General features: G+C 30.7%; 3 protein-coding genes and 1 pseudogene across 3 annotated transcripts; 2 read left to right on the forward strand and 2 right to left on the reverse strand.

Annotated features, from left to right (window-relative positions):
* The first annotated feature begins 1,824 nt into the window (after window positions 1-1,824).
* On the forward strand, window positions 1,825-3,687 carry LOC130509458 (delta-9 acyl-lipid desaturase 2-like). The gene is made up of 5 exons (XM_057005460.1): window positions 1,825-2,241; window positions 2,360-2,500; window positions 2,860-3,000; window positions 3,108-3,214; window positions 3,340-3,687. The coding sequence occupies exons 1-5, from the start codon at window positions 1,906-1,908 to the stop codon at window positions 3,536-3,538; spliced, it is 924 nt and encodes a 307-aa protein (XP_056861440.1). The 5' UTR covers window positions 1,825-1,905; the 3' UTR covers window positions 3,539-3,687.
* Window positions 3,688-9,052: 5,365 nt separating this feature from the next.
* On the reverse strand, window positions 9,053-11,160 carry LOC108844348 (hydroxyacylglutathione hydrolase 2, mitochondrial). The gene is made up of 8 exons (XM_018617591.2): window positions 10,940-11,160; window positions 10,561-10,734; window positions 10,270-10,473; window positions 10,039-10,162; window positions 9,843-9,943; window positions 9,670-9,744; window positions 9,488-9,586; window positions 9,053-9,403 (listed from the first exon to the last, which is right to left on the reverse strand). The coding sequence occupies exons 1-8, from the start codon at window positions 10,991-10,993 to the stop codon at window positions 9,251-9,253; spliced, it is 984 nt and encodes a 327-aa protein (XP_018473093.2). The 5' UTR covers window positions 10,994-11,160; the 3' UTR covers window positions 9,053-9,250.
* A 4,315-nt stretch (window positions 11,161-15,475) lies between these two features.
* Window positions 15,476-15,991, forward strand: LOC108846806 (uncharacterized). Its single transcript, XM_018620007.2, has one exon. The coding sequence runs from the start codon at window positions 15,558-15,560 to the stop codon at window positions 15,777-15,779; it is 222 nt and encodes a 73-aa protein (XP_018475509.1). The 5' UTR covers window positions 15,476-15,557; the 3' UTR covers window positions 15,780-15,991.
* A 238-nt stretch (window positions 15,992-16,229) lies between these two features.
* Window positions 16,230-19,306, reverse strand: part of LOC108845430 (uncharacterized) — a 6,161-nt pseudogene continuing 3,084 nt past the window's right edge.

Raw genomic sequence — 19,306 nt, forward strand, 5'->3', positions numbered from 1 at the left:
TTCTTATTTTTCTACAACAAAAGACCAAACAAATTTTAGGTAGCCTGATCCGAAAATCACCTCCCGGAAACTAGATCAATATAAATCATAGTAGAAAGCAGATTCTAAATATTATATGCCAGTTTATTAGTTATTATATTTTGCATCTTCGGCATATGTTGAATGATAAAAATGTAGCAAACGTCAGCCATTTTATAGAAATATAAGCACCATTTTTACCAGTTGAAAATAGTCCGTCATAAACACCACTTCTAAGATAATATATATTTTATTTATTATTTTATTTTAGTTTTTATTCTTATTTGCTTTTACTAAAGTTCTACCACTCATATTCTTAAAAATTTACTTTATATTTTAATTAAAATATCTTAAATAAAATATAAATATAAACTTTCAGATATATAAATATATCATCTTAAATACGGACGGGTAGTAACTGTACATGATCTCAAATACTTAACATTCTCTCATGTCTATTCAATCTCATGTCTATTAAATATTTTAAAAGAGATATTAGATTTTGATCCGTATTTCAAAAGTATGGATTTTTCAATGTATTATAAGTAAAGTTTGTGAATTAATATTTTTAAACTATCATATATTATTATGTTACAAAGTGTTATATTAAAAGTAAAATTATTTAAACTATATAATTAATGAGTTAATTTATTTAAGATTTTGTATATATATTCTTATGTAACTCCTTTTATGCTTGGATATTGTACATCTCATCTGATATCAAATATTTTAAAATGGATATAATTGTTGGAAAAATGATTAAAACTACAAGAGTTCTTGAAATATACATGATTTTTCTTTAAATTTGAGATTAGAAAATATATTGATGGCCTCCTTTACTCTACCATAATTCACCAAAAACACAACAAAAACCCACAGTAATAAACGGAAAATAGTGATTTGCCACAGTAATAAACGGAAAATAATGATTTGCCTTTTCTTATATGCTAAAAAATCATAGTCAATCTGATGACTTTTTTTTACCATATCCAAAAAATATCGAATATTTGTGATCTAGATAGTCTAATTTTTAGAGATCGTGTATATATTTTGTTTGCATATATGAATTTGTGCATATTATTTAAAGTTGTATATACTATTTGACTGAGTTGCACTAAACGGAAGAAAATAAAATTAATATATTACTAGATTTAGATAGTGTATACAAAGTAGAATAAAATAAATACCTAGATATCACTTATGTGAAAATCTTTTACGAGTGATTCTGGTGAAAAATATCTTAATTTTAACAAATATTTCTGATTAAATATTAATATAATTAGTTTGAAATTTTGAAAAAATATTTATCAATGAGAATGTTCTTACATACAAATGAGTCGGTGTATAGTGCAAACTCATGTTTATATAGAGTATTTTTTCATAAATTCAATCATAAGAACCAATTGAAAAAAGTATATACTCCGTACTAAGCCAGTGAGTTATTCCAAATTTATATATTAAGAAAAATGAAACTTCAGAAATTAAATAACAGTCTCCAGCTACTCGAACGTGATATTTGCCTGTAATCACGTACATCCATAAAGCAATGTTTATCGATACTTAGAATAAGTCAAGGATATCGAGCCCTGTGTCACTCTTTCCTCTTTTTATTTACATCTAAAAATAACTTTTAACATTATAAAAAAACAATAGTAATATTTAGTGGTTGGAAAGAAAGAAAATATACTAGTGCATGTAAAATGCACCTTACCACCTTACGTGTCATCTTTGAACAAATATCATGATATTTTTTTTTTTACTGAAATCTACGATTTTGTTGCAGTAAATAGTATAAATTACAAAGGAAAGCATCATCACTTTTATTCTCCTCTCTATTATTCTCTAAATCAGAAAAGGTTTCCAAGGAAGAGAGAAACGTAGAGAGAAATGTCGGTGACATCCACGGTGGAGGAGAACCACCGTAAAAAGCCTTATTCGTCGGAGAAAGAGGCGGAGAAGAGGAGACAGAGATGGGTGTTTTGGGGGAGAAAGTGGAGGAGATTAGATTACGTCAAACTAACAGCTTCACTGTTTGTGCATTCAATGGCTCTCTTGGCGCCGTTTTATTTCAGCTGGTCGGCTCTTTGGGTAACGTTTTTGTTCTATACGATTGGTGGTCTTGGTATTACGGTGTCGTATCACCGGAACTTGGCTCACCGGAGTTTCAAAGTCCCTAAATGGCTTGAGTATCTCTTAGCCTATTGTGCCCTTCTCGCCATTCAGGTTCATATCATATCAATAAATTTTTTTTTTTCATTATTTATTCAATTTAGCCTAATAGATCTTTAGATTTTAATTGTTATTAATTAATATTTTATTTATTTGTCGAAAAAAATAATAGGGAGATCCGATCGATTGGGTGAGTACTCATCGATATCATCACCAGTTTACAGATTCAGAAAGAGATCCACATAGTCCTAAAGAAGGCTTTTGGTTTAGTCATCTTCTATGGATTTATGATTCTGCATATCTTGTTTCAAAGGTGAATTTTAATTCTTTTCTGATTGTAAAGTATATACTCCCTCTGTTTTTTAAAGATAGATGTTTTAAAAAAATAAATTGTTTCACAAAGATGTATTTTTTATGTTTCTTATACAAAAATTGCAAATTTCAATAAAATCGATTGAATTTATTGAAAGACTATTGGTTAAAATGCATTGGAATTTGATAATTTCTAAAAAATGATGTATAGTTAATGTGTTTTCTTAATATGTGTGAAAACACCAAAACATACATCTTTTAAAAACAGAGAAAAACAGAAGGAGTATATTATAATACCATTATAAATCGCTTATTCATAACCAAAAAAAAGATGTAAATCAATATATGAATCAAATGCAGTGTGGAAGAAGAACAAACGTGGAGGATTTGAAGAAGCAATGGTTCTATAGGTTCCTTCAAAAAACGGTGATGTTTCATATTCTAGGACTTGGTCTCATTCTCTACTATCTTGGTGGCATGTCCTTCGTTACTTGGGGAATGGTAATTGAATTTACAATTTTGTTGGTTTAAAATGTTACATATGTGAATACTATTTTATCTTCTAGGATAATAATTATAATTTATAAATGATTTGGTTGGTGATGCAGGGTGTAGGAGCAGCATTGGAGGTGCACGTGACTTGCTTCATCAACTCCATCTGCCACATTTGGGGCACTCGGACATGGAAAACCAATGACACTTCTCGTAATGTTTGGTATGTAAATGTTAATTTCTACTTTTTTTTTTCTGGTGTGTGCAAGAATAATCTAACATCATCTCTGCATGTGAATTGTAGACAGCTATTGATTCCAAAAACGCATTATTGTTTTTTTTTTAAAGGTGGCTATCTGTGTTTTCATTTGGAGAAAGTTGGCACAACAATCACCATGCGTTCGAGTCGTCGGCGAGGCAAGGACTTGAATGGTGGCAAATAGACATCTCTTGGTACATTGTTCGGTCACTTGAGATTGTTGGGTTAGCATATGATGTGAAACTCCCGACGGAATCTCAAAGACGTAGGATGGCTATTGTCCGTTGAAGAAAAGAAGGATTTATTCTATGTATAATTAGAATATCTAGTCCTAGAAAAGAGTTTATTGTTTTACTTTTGAAGTTTTGGGTAAATGCAATGTGAACGTTTTCGATGTATTGATGTTGGACTAAATTTATTTAAGATATTTGTGGTAATCGGTGCTTAATTCGTTAATGACGGTCTCTTTCTTCTCTATGTGAGGCTATTTTATTAAATTTATTTATCTATAATTGTAAAAGAAGAAAATCAAAAGACAATTTTTTTTCTCTTCAAAGCATATATCTAAAGACAATTTTCCTTTTTGAATTTAAATATATATTCTTTTTGGTGGAGTTGATAGCCTTGTGTGTTTGTTATATGATACATGTGGGATGTGGCATACAAGAGACTATCCAATACGTACATGATATATAACTATATAAGCAATCAAATGTGTAAAGAAGAAAAGCACGAACAGACTTTTTCAGTGGGAATATATTGGGTTTAGGAGTTTCTTGGATTGTACAGTGTTTATTTGTTATATAGTCCAAAGTTCTATTTACCTATATGGCCTATATTTGAACTCTTTGTCAAAAAAAAAAAAACATTGAAGTCGGCATTCTTTTTATTTTATATAGTTTAAGACTCTATTTACCTATATGGCCTAAATAACAACATTGAAGAAGGCAGTGAAAAAAAACCTTTTGTGACATCATATAGAAGTCTGTATTATAAACTGCTGGGTTTTCATTAGAAAGAGATGGCATCGTTTTAGGCTGTTTGGATTTCTCGAAATAAAGGAATTATGATTAACTTTAGATTTTATTCTTAGCGGACAAGTATTATTTAAGTTTACATTTGAAATGGGTGGGTCATTTGCACACAGAAAAAGAAAGGCAAAAGAAAAAGAGTCATTTACACCCAGGGACAGTTTACAGTTTTTATTTATATTGTGAGACAGTTTCCACTAGTGAGGTAGTTTTTGGGTGAAAAGATCCAACTTGACCTCCTAAAAGCGTAACTGGTGATTTGAGTTTTAGTTAGATGGATTTTAATTGGTTTTGGTTTTGAAGTTCAAAAATTAATGGTGGGTCCGAGGTGGAACTTAACCTTTTTCATTAAATAAAGCAAACTTGAAAAATCTTTTTTTTTTTGTTTCGTAACTAGCACCTAGACAAAACAGAGAAACTTAGAAAGTGAGGAAGAAGAAGTGAAGCGACGGTGAATTTCGACGAAAGAAAATCTTAGAAAATTGTTCGGAGAAGGATGTCGAGGAGATGCAAACGGCATGGGAAAGAGAAGAACGGCAGTGAATGTTCCGACATTTGTGTGCTTGATGTAGATCTTAAGGGAGTATGTATTTGATGTTTCTGGGTTTTTTTTAGGGGCAGAAACGATGGAGGTTGATGATGTTAAAGAAGGGTTACCAGAGAGGCTATTTGCGATGGACCGGTTTCCAAGCGAGAAGGTGAACATGTACTCCACTGTAGAAAATCTTTTGGTGGTGAGAGACGCACTAAACAGAATGCAGGAGATGTCTACGTTTAAATGCTTTGATTTCTTTTGTTTTATTGTGTTTTGTAGGAAAAAAAGCTCTATGTTTACTTGCAGAGCCACTAGAGGTGGAAGAATCCGATGAGTGACTACCAGTAACATCATCTTCTTCGTCGTGTTCCTTTTTCTACGTCGGAGGTAAAGAATAAAGCTTCACTGTCATCTTTGTCTAAAGTCTCACCTCATTGTCACTCGTTCATTTCTGACCAGCAGTACATGGACACAAAATGAAACTCGAGCAACAATGGCCAATTTTGTTTTTTTACACATTTAATCCTTCAGTTTTTGTATAATTTTGTTTTGGATACATAGTGTACACATATACACTTTGATGATAATGTACACATGTACACTCTGATGGATACATCGTGTAAGGAGGACATATTTAAAAAGATATGACTAATCAAGAAAAAGATTGTACATTCAGATATATCTTGTACACATATACACTCTGATATAGTTGTCCACATGAAACTATGTATGGTGGATATTTCAAAAAGATAACAAATGTGGCTTTACAAATGTAGAATTTTTTTTATAACCATTACATCTTGAAATATTATAAGTAGCTCAACAATGAACATATCTACATGTACATTTTTTTACCAGTATCGACGTGTATATTTTATCATGGTGCAACATTCAATTAGACATTTATAAATTTGTAACATAGATTTACAAGTTTCAACATTGTATGTTCAAATGGTGAATATGTGTACACAAAATTTATGCAATAGGATAATTCAATGTAAAGTCTAAATTTTCTTAATTATTTAAATTTTGATTCTTTCGGATAGAGTTGGAGATGTACATCATGTTCTTGTTAAATTATGATTCATTCGGATAAAGTAAACAAATTTCATGTTTCATTTTTGTTTTTATGTACAGCATGTTCGTGTACACGAGTATATTGAGTAACCCCATGGATACGATCTTGGCTCGACATGTCCACGTGTTCCTATGTTCGGTAAACAATTTTTTTATGTATGGACATATGACTTTATTGTACGCATGGACATTGCCTTTTAGTGTACACACGAGCAGAGGCACGGATGTACAAAGATAATAGTTTATGAATGGACACCGTGATATTTATTGTACACATGGACATCTCTATGTTGTGTACACACTGGCAGAGGCATGGATGTACATTGTGGACGCTTTGGAACATGGGAACTAATGCATACACGTGTTTTTATGGACAATAGTCCGGTGTACGTGTGTACTTCAGTATAGAGTACAAGTGTACACTAACGGTGTCCATGTGAACTAAATATACATATGGACACGGTTGTTGTACACATGTACTCCGCTTTAATATCCACATGTGTGTCCGTTTGTAGTACGCCTTTATATGTTATTGTACACATGTGTAATTAAAAAAGGTACCAGCGTACAGTCCCCCCCCCCCCCAACCATAAAAATATTCCATGTATCAATATTCACATTGATTCATCTGCACACCTGTATGATCTTCTCTGTGTACACTAAGCATAGGAACATGGAGGTTTTGAAAACGTAAACGTAAAACTGGTATCCATTACAGCAAACTGGAACACAACTTTGACTCCCCCCCCCCCCCACATGCAAGTAGTGGAAAATAAACCGGTGTACAGATGTGCGTCACGTTGGTGTCCATATGAATATTAACTGATGTCCATATGTACAAAATATATAAGTGTGCAGTGCCGACGAACTCTCAAAGCGAGACGACGGAGATCCATTCTCCAGGGATGACCATGCAATGGTCCAACATCATAAGCTGCGAAATCAAGTGAGAAAAGGAGTTACAAGGATGATACGCGAGAACAAACCTGATTCTAGCAGCAGAGCGTCAGAGTGAACTTGATGACTTTCGGTTCTTTTGTTTTTTGAAAAATGAGGAAGATAACAAAAATTGAAAAGTAGCAGTGAGATATTGAAACCCATAAAATCTGGGCCGTCCGTGAGTGGTGTAGATGAAGTAATCTGATGGTTGGGAATTGGTAGATATAAGTCTTGTCAAAAAATGGAGAAATAATCTAAACCATCCATCTAAATAAAGATGAGTGGTTGAGAAAAATTCCCGCTAATATAATATATTTAGTTAGTCAAATGGGTTAGAGCTTTAGGTTATAGTGTGACAGCTCGTTAGGAAAAAGTGGAAGCTGTTAAAATAAACTACCTTGGTAGCAATAAGTGCTTCATTCTGTAATTAAAAACTAAGACCTGTCTTGTGATGTAAATAATTCAAAGAAAAAACATATGGGTGGTCCTAGAACTAAAAGAAAGTAAAATCGACTCTTTTACCTAAATCAAGAAATTCAATTTGAAAAGACGGTTCGGCTATCTAAAGCTACATGCTAGATACTAAAGACAATGACCAGCTTCACTGTCTTGCCCTAGAGTTCAAATCCCACAATTAAGCTATTGCTTACTAGCCACCAAACCTGGTGAACTCAAATAACATGATTAAAGGTTGAATCTTGAACTCTAATAACATGACTAGTTTTTATAACTTTTTTTCTTTTATTTGGATTACTAAAAAGTACTGGACCATGCATTCTTCATTCTTTCACCACAAATTATGGTATACATTACCTTTTTATTGTTGATTTTTTTTTTGGATTATTTTTAAAATATATCAAAACTACGAAAAAATCTAGACTAATTTTTTAAGGAGATATTAAGTTTATTATGGATAAACCTTATCTCTGGATATTTAAATGAATTTCAAAACATTATATTTGCTTATATGTAATCTGCAAGATGTTTTATTGTGTATTAAATTAAACTTAGAGTTATATATCATTATTTTCTAAAATGATATTAATAAAATTTTATATTCATATTCTAGTAATTATATATTAATATATTTTGATAAAACATTCTTTTGATAGACACTTATGGGGATGTATTTGTGTTAGTGTTGTATTCTCCGTCTAAATCATAATCCCGCATAAAATATATAACACATGATGTAATTTTCAAGGGTGTAAAAAATTTTACCAAAAAAACATATAAAAACAATGAATATAAGTTTTAGTAAATAGGTAAACGCATTTATAGTCTTACTCTCTAGATATACAAATATGTTTATAGATCATAACTCCACTCTCCAAAACTAAATTAGTTAATTTTAAGAATATAAAATTTTAATAAAAATTATTTTGACAATTTTGAACATTATGTACTATATTTATAATATTTCTTTTACACCCTATCGTAAGGTATTTTTCTATATTAATCGCATTGTTTCATTCAGATAATATTTTTAATAGGTGTTTTAAATATGAATGGACACAGAGCAAGTATCCGCTAAATTTTGGATACTTAATACTCGATTGGATTTGTTCAAGTAGTCAAATTAAATACTTGTACTTGACTAGTTTAAAACGAGTACTTGCCGTACCAATTACTTGTCAAAAATTTGAATATTTGCAAGTTATTTGACTTGTTCCGTTACGTATTCAAATCTGTTACTTAAATCTAAATTACTTATTAGTAAATCTTTTCTTGAATTTAAAATATTTGAAACTCAAACTACAATATATTTTGGATTTAAAATTAGATTATTAGGCTTTAATATTTTAGTAAGAAATTTTTATTTTTAAATCACAAAACTATTGAGTAAAACTATTGAGTTTTGTTTATAGAATTGTAAATGTCAACTTCTGTATTGAGTTTTGTTTGTAAAGACAGAAATGTTAACAACATATTTTAATAGATATTATGTATAATTGTTGTATGAGAAAACGAGTAGCAAGTAAAGAGGGAAGTAGTTAAAGAATAGCGAGATTGATACTCGACTTGTACTTGTAAATAATAAAATTAGATATTTGTTAATTGAATACTTGTTTTTGAATCGGATAGTAGTTTCACTAATTAGAATTAGTATAAATGTAACGAAGAAGTAATTTTCTAAAGCAATTTCCATTTTCAAGAATTACAGTAGAACATTTTACCTTGTTTCATAATTCGCATGAAAATCTCAAAAAACAAGAAATATAAAAAGGTAAATATTTTTTGTTGAAAAATCATCAACCAAAACCTAATTGCAGTGTTAATGAGTACCAACATTAGATGTTTTACATCAAAAGTAAACATATCTCTCTCTGTCTCTCTCTCTCTCTCTCTCTTTCTGTCTTTTTGTTTTTGTCGGAGGAAACAGATGCAAACCAAAGAATTGCCTCAGAAGAAAAAAGCCTAAGCTTTGAAATTATCCTTTGCTTCTCGGATAATAGCCAAAGCTTCTGCTTCATCTGCAGTCTCTGAAATACCTAAAGCCCGACGAATATCTGTATTCGAACTGCGAAGGAATGGGTTACAAGCTTTCTCCATCTTCAGTGTTGTTGGAATCTGACACCAAGAAAAACAAGAACCAACAATGAAAAATTAACCAATGCATAAGAGGATCATTTGGTGATGAATCTTTTTTTTTACCGTAGGTAATTTCTTTTTACGGAGCTCTGCAACATGAGCTGCATAAGACTGAAGTACTTCGTTGTTTGGCTCTATAGACAATGCAAACTTGGAGTTACTCTGCAAACCAAATCAAGATTTAAAGTCATTTCAGAACCACCCCTGCTTCTCAACAACAAGTAAGATACCAAAATGTGACAGACCAGTGTGTATTCATGACCACAGTATATGCTTGTGTCGTCTGGTAAAGCAATGATCTTTTTGAGAGAAGCAAGCATCTGCAGAGGATACAAAATACATTAATTAATCCTGAAACTTTTGATCCAAAAGAAACTAATTAAGCAGAGGAAGATAGAGAGAGAGACTTAGTGTTTACCTGCTTAGGGGTACCTTCAAAGAGTTTACCACATGATAAGCTAAACAAGGTGTCCCCAGAGAAGATAGCTCTTGATCCTGGAAAGTATAAACTGATATGGCCTGCAAGAAGAATCAAGATGATTATATTGAGAAGCAAGAGTAGGCATAACATTCAAAGCTTTTAAAAGACAATATTAGTGAATGATAAAACAAACCTTTAGTGTGGCCAGGAGTATCCATAACATGGACTTCATGACCAGCAAACATCCACTTCTCACCATCCTTCAAGGCTATATCAATTCCAGGTATCCGATCTCTATCTAAAGCTGACCCAATCACCTACATTCCAAAACATTCGATCATCCCAAACAACTTTCTGTTTTGAAATGTTATCATAGCACAATTGATCTATAGAAAGAGAGAGAGAGAAGTTAAAGCCTTCCTACCTTTGCACCGTACCTGTCTTTCAATTCCAGATTCCCACCAGTATGATCATAATGATGATGCGTATTCAATATATACGTTAGGTTACGACCACTCCTCTGCAAAGAATCTATCACAGGTTCAGCTTCAGAAGGGTCAACCACCCCAACTGTGCCAGTATCCTCATCATGCAAAATGTAAGCGTAGTTATCCTTAAGACAAGGCACCTGAAAAAGACAAAACACATGAGGTTATGTTTAATCACATGAATGTCCAACTAAACAAAGCTATGGTCAAGGAGATCCATTCCACACCATCTCAATTTGCAAAGAGGAGGGATTGGAGGAGACACTGCAGAAACTGGAGACTCGAATAGATTTGCCAGCACCGCGGAGAGTCCTAAGAGGTGAAGAGACAAGCTTCATGACTCTGCAGACGAGACCCTTTCGGATGTGAAGCTGCCTCACACATGGCTCACTTGTTAGCTTCTGAAAGAGAGAGACAAAACAAGAGCCATCAAGCATCATTGCATCCAAATTTCAAGAAACCTAGACAAGTTCACTCAATCCACTGATTCTGTTTATACACAATTCTCAGTAAATATTATTAAAGAGGATTGAACCTAACAATCAAAATAATCAAAATTAACTTGAAAAAAAAGTGAGAAGCTTTAAGAGAGAAATTGAAACAAACCCTGGAACATCGAAAGAAGGAGATAGCAGAAGAAGCTTTGGAGATGGTTTGCATCTCTGTGTCTCTGTGTATGAAGAGAATTATTCTCTGTTTTGGAGATCAAAAGGATTTGTCTCTGTCCTTTGTGTATATCTCACAGAGATTCTCTTCTCTCTTTGATCGATCAAAGAAGGAATCTTCGACGGAGAAAGCGCGTCAGAGACAAATGTCTCTCTCTCTCGCACATTTTGCCGTAGGATGGATAACCACAAACCGACCGAACCGGAAAGGAAAAGAACCGTACCAAATGCTAACACAAATCAATTTTAGACAGCGAGGCATTTTTCTGATTGTTGCTCCCTGAGACGTGTTTTCACGACTTTTTTTTCTTCTTCTTTTTTGAAACACAAAAAATGAAAGATTAAAAATCAATTTTATGTTAAAAAATCAAGGGAAAATAGTTTTTTAGGCAAAAAAATGATAACTGTACTTTAGGTCCTATTAAGCTAAATATTTTTAAAATGGCAATATTGTCTTTAATTTCAATTAAAAATTCGAAATTACAATTACCAAAATAATTATTAAATATTAAAATATAATTTTTAACTAAAAAAATTAACAACAAATATTAAAAATCTAATTTTCTTAAATCACATTTTTATTTTATTTTATTTTTTAATCACGTTTTTTGTTTCTAAATTGATTTTTTTAAATCACGTTTTTTTTTCTTTTTTCTAAATCAATCTTTTAAAAAAAAAATTTAATCATTTTTTTTAAAAAAATTCATGTTGCTTTTTTTTTAAAAGGAAAAAAAATCAAATTAATAAAAATAAAAAATGAATATTTCCAAATATTATCTTTCCATATTTTTCAGAACTGATTATCTTTATCCGTATTACCGTATAATATGTATTCTACTATATGTAGAATATATCAAACATATTTGAAATCGATTTCTACTAGTTTTAGATTTACAGTAAATGTGTAGATACCAATTTCTACAGGTTTTAGATTTATAGTAATGTGTAGATTTCGATTTCTACAGATTTTAAAACAATAAGTTAAATGCAAAATGTGTTTTTCAAATATTTTTATATTACTATTATTTGCGTAGAACATGTATTTTAAACATAGTAGACCCTTTGAAAAAAGTATATTTCACTAGATTTCTAATGTCAATTCTACTTTCTATGAAATTGTGATTTAACCCTTTTAGAATTGGAAAAAACTATCATTAAGTTGATATAGATATTTTATTAGCACTTATTATTTTCCCATTTTTTTGTTTGTAAAATTATTTATTTTATTTATTATCGAAAATACTAAAGAATATTAAAAAAGGTACAAAATAAAAATTAGCCTGGACAATGGACATAGTTATCATTTTTTGGTTTTAAAAAATAAATTTTCCAAAAAACAATCTCGCAGATCCAAACTTGAATCTTGTGATTAAAAATTATATTATATCTATGTTTTGTAGATAAAAATTAGATTATATTTGTAGTTTTCATTAGGCATTGACCTTTGGGTCGAGTTCAGACAGGTTTCTTTCGGATCTGAATCCTTCGGATTCTAAACACTTGGATTCAATAAGCACTTGTAAATTTTGGTTTGGGTTCGGATCGGCTCTGCTCAGATCCGAATCAGTTTGGATCTATAATTAAAATACCTATAAAATATTTATAATTTTCGGATTCAGATAATATTCATTAGGCATTGACCTTTGGGTCGAGTTCAGACAGGTTTCTTTCGGATCTGAATCCTTCGGATTCTAAACACTTGGATTCAATAAGCACTTGTAAATTTTTGGTTTGGGTTTGGATCGGCCCTGCTCAGATCCGGATCAGTTTGGATCTATAATTAAAATACCTATAAAATATTCATAATTTTCGGATTCAGATCGGGTTTAGATATTTAAGATATAGAACTCACTAAAATTTAGTCCATACTTTTCATATATCTATTTTGTTACAAAATAAATTAAATTAAACTATTAATAATTAAAATAAAACATTTCTAAACTCTAGATTTACATTTTAAAGTTTCAGATTACTTAAAAATATTACAAAATAATAACAAATATTGTTAACAAAATATATTCAACTAAATCATAAAATAACATATACATATATACATATATATATATATATAAATAGAAAATAAAAATCATAGTTTGGATATACATGTTTTAAAGTCAAAGTATAATTCAGTTCTTATTGTGGCAGATCTATTCGGGTACGAGTTTATTTTGGTCGGTTCTTTTCGGTTCCGGTTCTTTCGGATAAAAAAAATTTGAATCCAAAAAACACTTGCAAATTTTCAGTTCAGTTCGGTCGGATATTTTTAGATCGGTTTCAATTCATATTTTCGGATCCGGATTAAAATGCCCAAACCTAATTTGCAATTTACTAAATTATCAAGCATTTTCACGGTAGGGATTTTGCAAGTACACATGAGTCATAAGCACACAATTCTGGTCTTTTACGGCATACTTAATTAGGCGAGTGTTATGGAATAATTTTGATGGAATTTACTAAACATTCCCGATAGTGCCAGTCTAACATTTTACAATGTCCTAATTAAATTTTGAAACATGCCCCTTAATATATTTCATCTAAACTATAAACGTTAATAAAAGACATTCTAAAAGTACTTTCACAAAATAAAATATCTTAAAGTTGAGTAAAACAATCGAATCACATCAATTGTTAATAAAACAGTAAATTTAAAACACTAAAAATATATATTTTTGCATTCTTAATGCAAAATCATTCATTTAAACAAATGTAATCAAATCTTTAGTTATAACACTCTCAATTGATAATAAAACCAATTAATGTAATTTCTTGTGTGATATATATTATACCAAAAAAATTATGTAGAAAATTTTCTTTTATATGTGGTAATCAATATTAAAGTATTTATGTATGTTAGTAACAATCTTTCATAAAAACAAATATTTACTATGACTTATAACCTATTTTGGTATTAACTCTCGTAAGAGTTTTAGTTCTATAAATAAATTATCACTAATTATATTCGAATGCATATCATTTGAAAAGGGTTTTCAGATTTAAACATTATGCCTTCAAATTATCATAACTAAAAATTTCCAATAAGCATATTTTTACTAAGTAATCCTATTAATTTTTTTAATCTATAAACATTAGCAAAAAATAAACCTAAAATATGGCCCTTCAAATCAAATATCCTAATTGATGGTTTTGGTGACTTGCTCTCTAGGCCGATTTGATTCCAGGTTCGAAACATACAATTATCCGAACTAATCGGTTGGACTTTGGTTCACCAAGAAACACATGAATCATGAACTCATGACGCGACACATCATGCATTCTTAAATTTTGTTTTGTTTCAATGTTTTCTTAGTTTGGCATTCTCGTGGTAGACCTTTACAACGCATGCATGAAACCATAAATTAATTATGTACCAGGGACAGCCTTAAACTGGGATTATTATCTAGGATCTGACAAACTTAAACCGGGCTATTATCTGACTTTCATTCAATTATCCGGTTCTCGTGTGAATAAAAAGTCGTGATGTAAGGGGAACCAAGTCGTGTATCAACTTGTTTGATTCATTCCAACTTGCGCTTTGTTCAAACTTCATCAAAATATTTTGAAGCCGAGATTCTTCCCAAGTAAAAGTCAATTCTCAAGAAAATCCTACAAGACCAGAATTGCAGTTATTACAATTGTGTTAAAACTCAACTGAGCATTAACATAAACCAACTTTGAAGTCCATTTGAGCTTCAACATGTTGCGTTTACCATTTACTATAATAAATTTTAACGTGTTTAGTAACTTTAAAATGCAACCGTGTATGAATGTGGCTATTTACTTGGAACTTTAATTTAGTCCACAAGTGTCGAGACCCATCCATAGATCTGGTAGTATAGACAATCTTAATAAAGAATTTTTAATAAATTTTATGTTAACAATTTAGAAGTTTTATATTTTATATACATTTACCTCTTAAAAAAATTTAGGAGCTATATGCACCAATGTTATAGTTATTATACGGCCGTTATTATACATATATAGTATTTGTGTTAAAAAAAAGCATATATAATATTTTTTCAACTGTCAGCAACCAACGCTTCACTAGACCTTACCATCTACATGGTACAGATCAATAACTAAAGAAGTGTCGACGGCATAGTTGTAAAGCTAAAAGAGAAACTTGCATCAAGATACCTAACCAAAATATCAAAGCAAGCTAAACCGAAATCAAAAGTCGGCTTAGAGTGAGGCAGCTAGGACCAGGTCTTGTTTAATTTTAGCAAAAGCCCCATTTTGGACTTGGGCAAACCGTGTCTAAGTGAATTTTCTATTACGATACCCTATACTTTGGTTCAAGATGTTGAAAACCATTTCTTTCTCTAGTAAAGTCAAAGTCAAAGTTCTTATGTGTGTGTCTACATAAACATAAAAGATAGTGCGAAGAAGAAGCCTGCAAAAGTCAAACCATGAGACATCTCAAGTACCCTATATATAAGAGTCATTATCGAATTAACAAAACATACAAACCAAATAGACCCTACCCTCCATTAACCAACAGAAAGCTCGTTCTTGTTTTCTTTGGTCTTCCATTCAAGAAATATATTAAAAAAAATCCAAGTATGATGAAGAGACAACTAGTGCTCGTAATTATCTTAGCTGTTATTTTCCTTGTTGTCTTGGACGTTACGCAAGTTGAAGCCAGGCGCATGAGGCCTTTCCCGGAGGCTGTCGATGAGATCAAACTACTGTTTCAGGCGCTGCAAAGAGGTCCGGTCAGTGGCTCTGGTCCGAACGGTTGCACTAATATTCCTGGCGGTTCAGGGAGCTGCCGCAACGGCTAAAGCTGTCATACAAATCTCCTTCGTCTTCATCACTATTTGATTCTTTATTTTTTTTTTACACAGTAGTGTGTAACGTACATAATTACATATACGTGATATTTACCATAGCTTTATACTTGGTCTCATAACATCTTGAATTGTATTCTAGGGAAGCTTAACTAGAAGCTACATTTTTAGAAACAAATGTAATAATAAAAAAAAAATTTGTTTAATCAAAGAAACTTTATTGGAATCATTTACATCTTTATCAAAAAAAAAAACTTTATTGGACTTTTCAGTTTCAAAAGGTAGACAATTTAGTGAATAAGTCAAGTTATTTGACATATGATATTATTTATTGATTCGGCAGTGTTTACTAATAGTCCTGTTACTAATCGTACTCTTGCCAAACGTAAGAGAGCTAGAAAGAGAGCATGTTAGGCGTGTTTGTGTGTACCTATGTGAAAGTGCCTATGTTCTGTAGCCAAGCATCAAATGCTTGTAATAACGACCCCGAATGATTCTCTGCCACCAATACTTGAGCTCCAATAACTCATCTTCATTCTCTCTTGAATAAGCTTGCAATGTCAATCACGAGGAGAAATTTCAAAGAGAAGGTACAAGGGAGAAGGGAAGGAGAAGTTTCCTCACCATCTAATAACAAGGCATCTTTTAATGCCTTGGGATATAGGACGAAAAAAAGGCAGACCTCTCTGATCAGTATATAGTATCCCAACCTGGACCAGACTCAGAGCCGTGCCTATGGTTTAATGAAAAAGGCATTTGCCATAGACCCCCAAATAATGTATAGAAATTAGGGCCCCTTAATTAATAACTTACTTATGGTATAGTGGTTAAAAAGTTTTTGTACGAGAGTATCGACGTAAGTTCGAATATCAGTCAATGTTACTATAGTTGTTACCTAGAGTTCATATGATTTTTAACATATCTTTTAAAGATTATTAAGATTTTTTTTTTGATTATTGAGGTTTTCTTTTGCTACACATTGTTTTCTACTATTTCGATTTTTTTTCAATAAAAAATTATGTATGTAGAAGAAAGAAAATTATTAATACTATTGTGTAACCTTAACTTCTAATGTTTTGCAATATATTTTTTTAAAGGTTTCTTAAATTTGATTTTTTGCCACAAATTTGTTTTCTGTGATTTTTATTTGTTTAAAGTTTATAAAAATTGGTGCATGAGAAAAAAACATTTATGTAATATATTTTTTCTATAGCTTTTTTAGAAATTATATATTGTCTCAAGTTAAATTATGAATAATACTGTTAATTTAAAACTATAAGAATAAATGAGATTTTTTTTTTGCCTTAGGCCTCCTAAAGTATTCGCAAGGCACTGACCAGACTCGACCCTATTTAGTAAAAAATGGATCTTAATGTCTAGTCTACAGATCAAGAGACGGTAGGTCTTTTACCTGGACCAGTGCCATAGCAGAAGGGTCTTCAAAGATCTCAAGGCTATAGTCGCCCAAATAATTTACCTGTTAGAAGCATCGATGCTTATATATGCATTATCAATGATGCTAATAATCATTCATTTGATTTCTGATAAGCTAAAACAAATAAGACTTGAAGTCATTTTACCGCGAATTCTGTATTGACTAGAGCTTGGACAAAGTCCATCAGCTGAATTTTAGCCCACTCGGATCAGAGAGTAGGACACTAGGATCCTCACTAGGCGGAGGATGCCTCCATGCAGCACCAAAGCGTAATTTTTCATCCGGAATGCTTCCCTTTCGTACATCAGAGGCATACCGTTGAAGCTGCAACAAAGCTTTTTCCTATACAAGAAAAGGAACAAATAACATTTTGTAACAAATTAAACATACTATGATTACGTTGATTAGGATTTTTTATTCATTACAATTAGTAATTAATAAATTAAATTAGTTGATTTTAATGGCAATGGCTTTGATATATACATTTTCTGAAATATGGCATCTAATTAAAGTTTTTTAATTAATGTTTCATATATTCATAACAATAAAAATTATCAAAACCAAATCTTGAGATTACTATGTTAGAGATTTATGAATATTTAATATAACATATTATGAGTTCAATTTATTATATTTTCGTGCTTAAGTTGAAAAATATGGCCTTTCATTAATATTAAACAACCTCTTCACTTTTGTTCTATATTAGTTATGGTTGTGATTTTAATTAATTTCTTATGAATTATTGTTTGAAGATTAACGGATTAATATAAAATATTTTTATGAATATTATAATATTTATCATTTTGGTAGTGATAAATGATTTATAATATGAGAATATCCAGCAATAAAGAGATGACATGTACTGATGTACATTCCCAAAAACCATACATTGAGTAGTCTGAGTCGACTATACTATACCATTATTGTGAAAATCAAAACCAAGTACATATGTAGCCTTAGACTGTATAGTAAAACCTGATCCCATATAACATTAAACTCAAACAATATTTGAAAACAGATTCCATCAAAGACCATTTAATTCTTATCATTATTAATTTTAATCAACTATCTAATCAGAAAATTAAAATTAGTTTTTGTTTTACATCTTTTTAACCTTTATAATAGAAATATTTATTTTAATGGCAAGTGATGTTAATTGGTTCTAAACTTACATTTAATTGTAAGATTTAATTAAAATAAATAATAATTAAAAATTATTGACCAATCAAATTTTAATATTTTTTAAAAAAATCACTAGTTTATCACTTAATTAACCTTTCATTTAATATATATGATGATTCTAACCGAGGAGAAACAATATTGATATGGTTTCCTTTTATTTTCATAAAACAACACAAAAAGTAAAAATGCATAAAAGAGAGGTTCGGGCCAGAACATAGGCAAACAAAACCATAACTTTGAAATTCCAAAATTTAAAGATAACTTAGAGGACAATCACCATTAACAAAAAAAAAAGCATTTTAAATGGTACGACTTTTTAAAAAATTTCATGTAGCATAAGAATACATTGAGCAGACACTGATGATGGAGTGGAAGAGACTTTTCAACCAATATTTTCACCCAATTTGAATAAGCAGAGATAAATGTAGGATTATCAGCTCATGAAGTAGGCAAATCGAATGTGACACACAGTTTTTCGGGCTCTCGAATGTCTCCAAGTCTATCCTTCAAACTTATGGAATACTTGGGATCCTACAAAGAAAAGAACGGTAAGGGTCAAAAATTAAATAAATTTATAATTAATGTCTAAGTTTATGAATTAAATAAAACCGATAAGAAGTACTAATTTGCAGCCCTTGAAAATATTGACAATACGATATTAAAAAAAAAAATTTACATAATTAGATATTAATTATGTACTAAGTGTTTTACTCACACATGCATACATAATTTTTTTATATTATGAACTTTTGAATGTCTTATTTTTTTATTGATTTAAAAATATTATTCTGGATAAAAAAATTAATACTTCTTGTTTAAAAGTATATTTTTATCTTAAATCAGCTTTTATTATATTAATTTATAAAAAATATTTAATTAAATAAACAAATATATACTGATTGTT

The sequence above is a fragment of the Raphanus sativus genome, chromosome 3 (genome assembly GCF_000801105.2).
Source record: "Raphanus sativus cultivar WK10039 chromosome 3, ASM80110v3, whole genome shotgun sequence".
Taxonomy (NCBI): domain Eukaryota; kingdom Viridiplantae; phylum Streptophyta; class Magnoliopsida; order Brassicales; family Brassicaceae; genus Raphanus; species Raphanus sativus.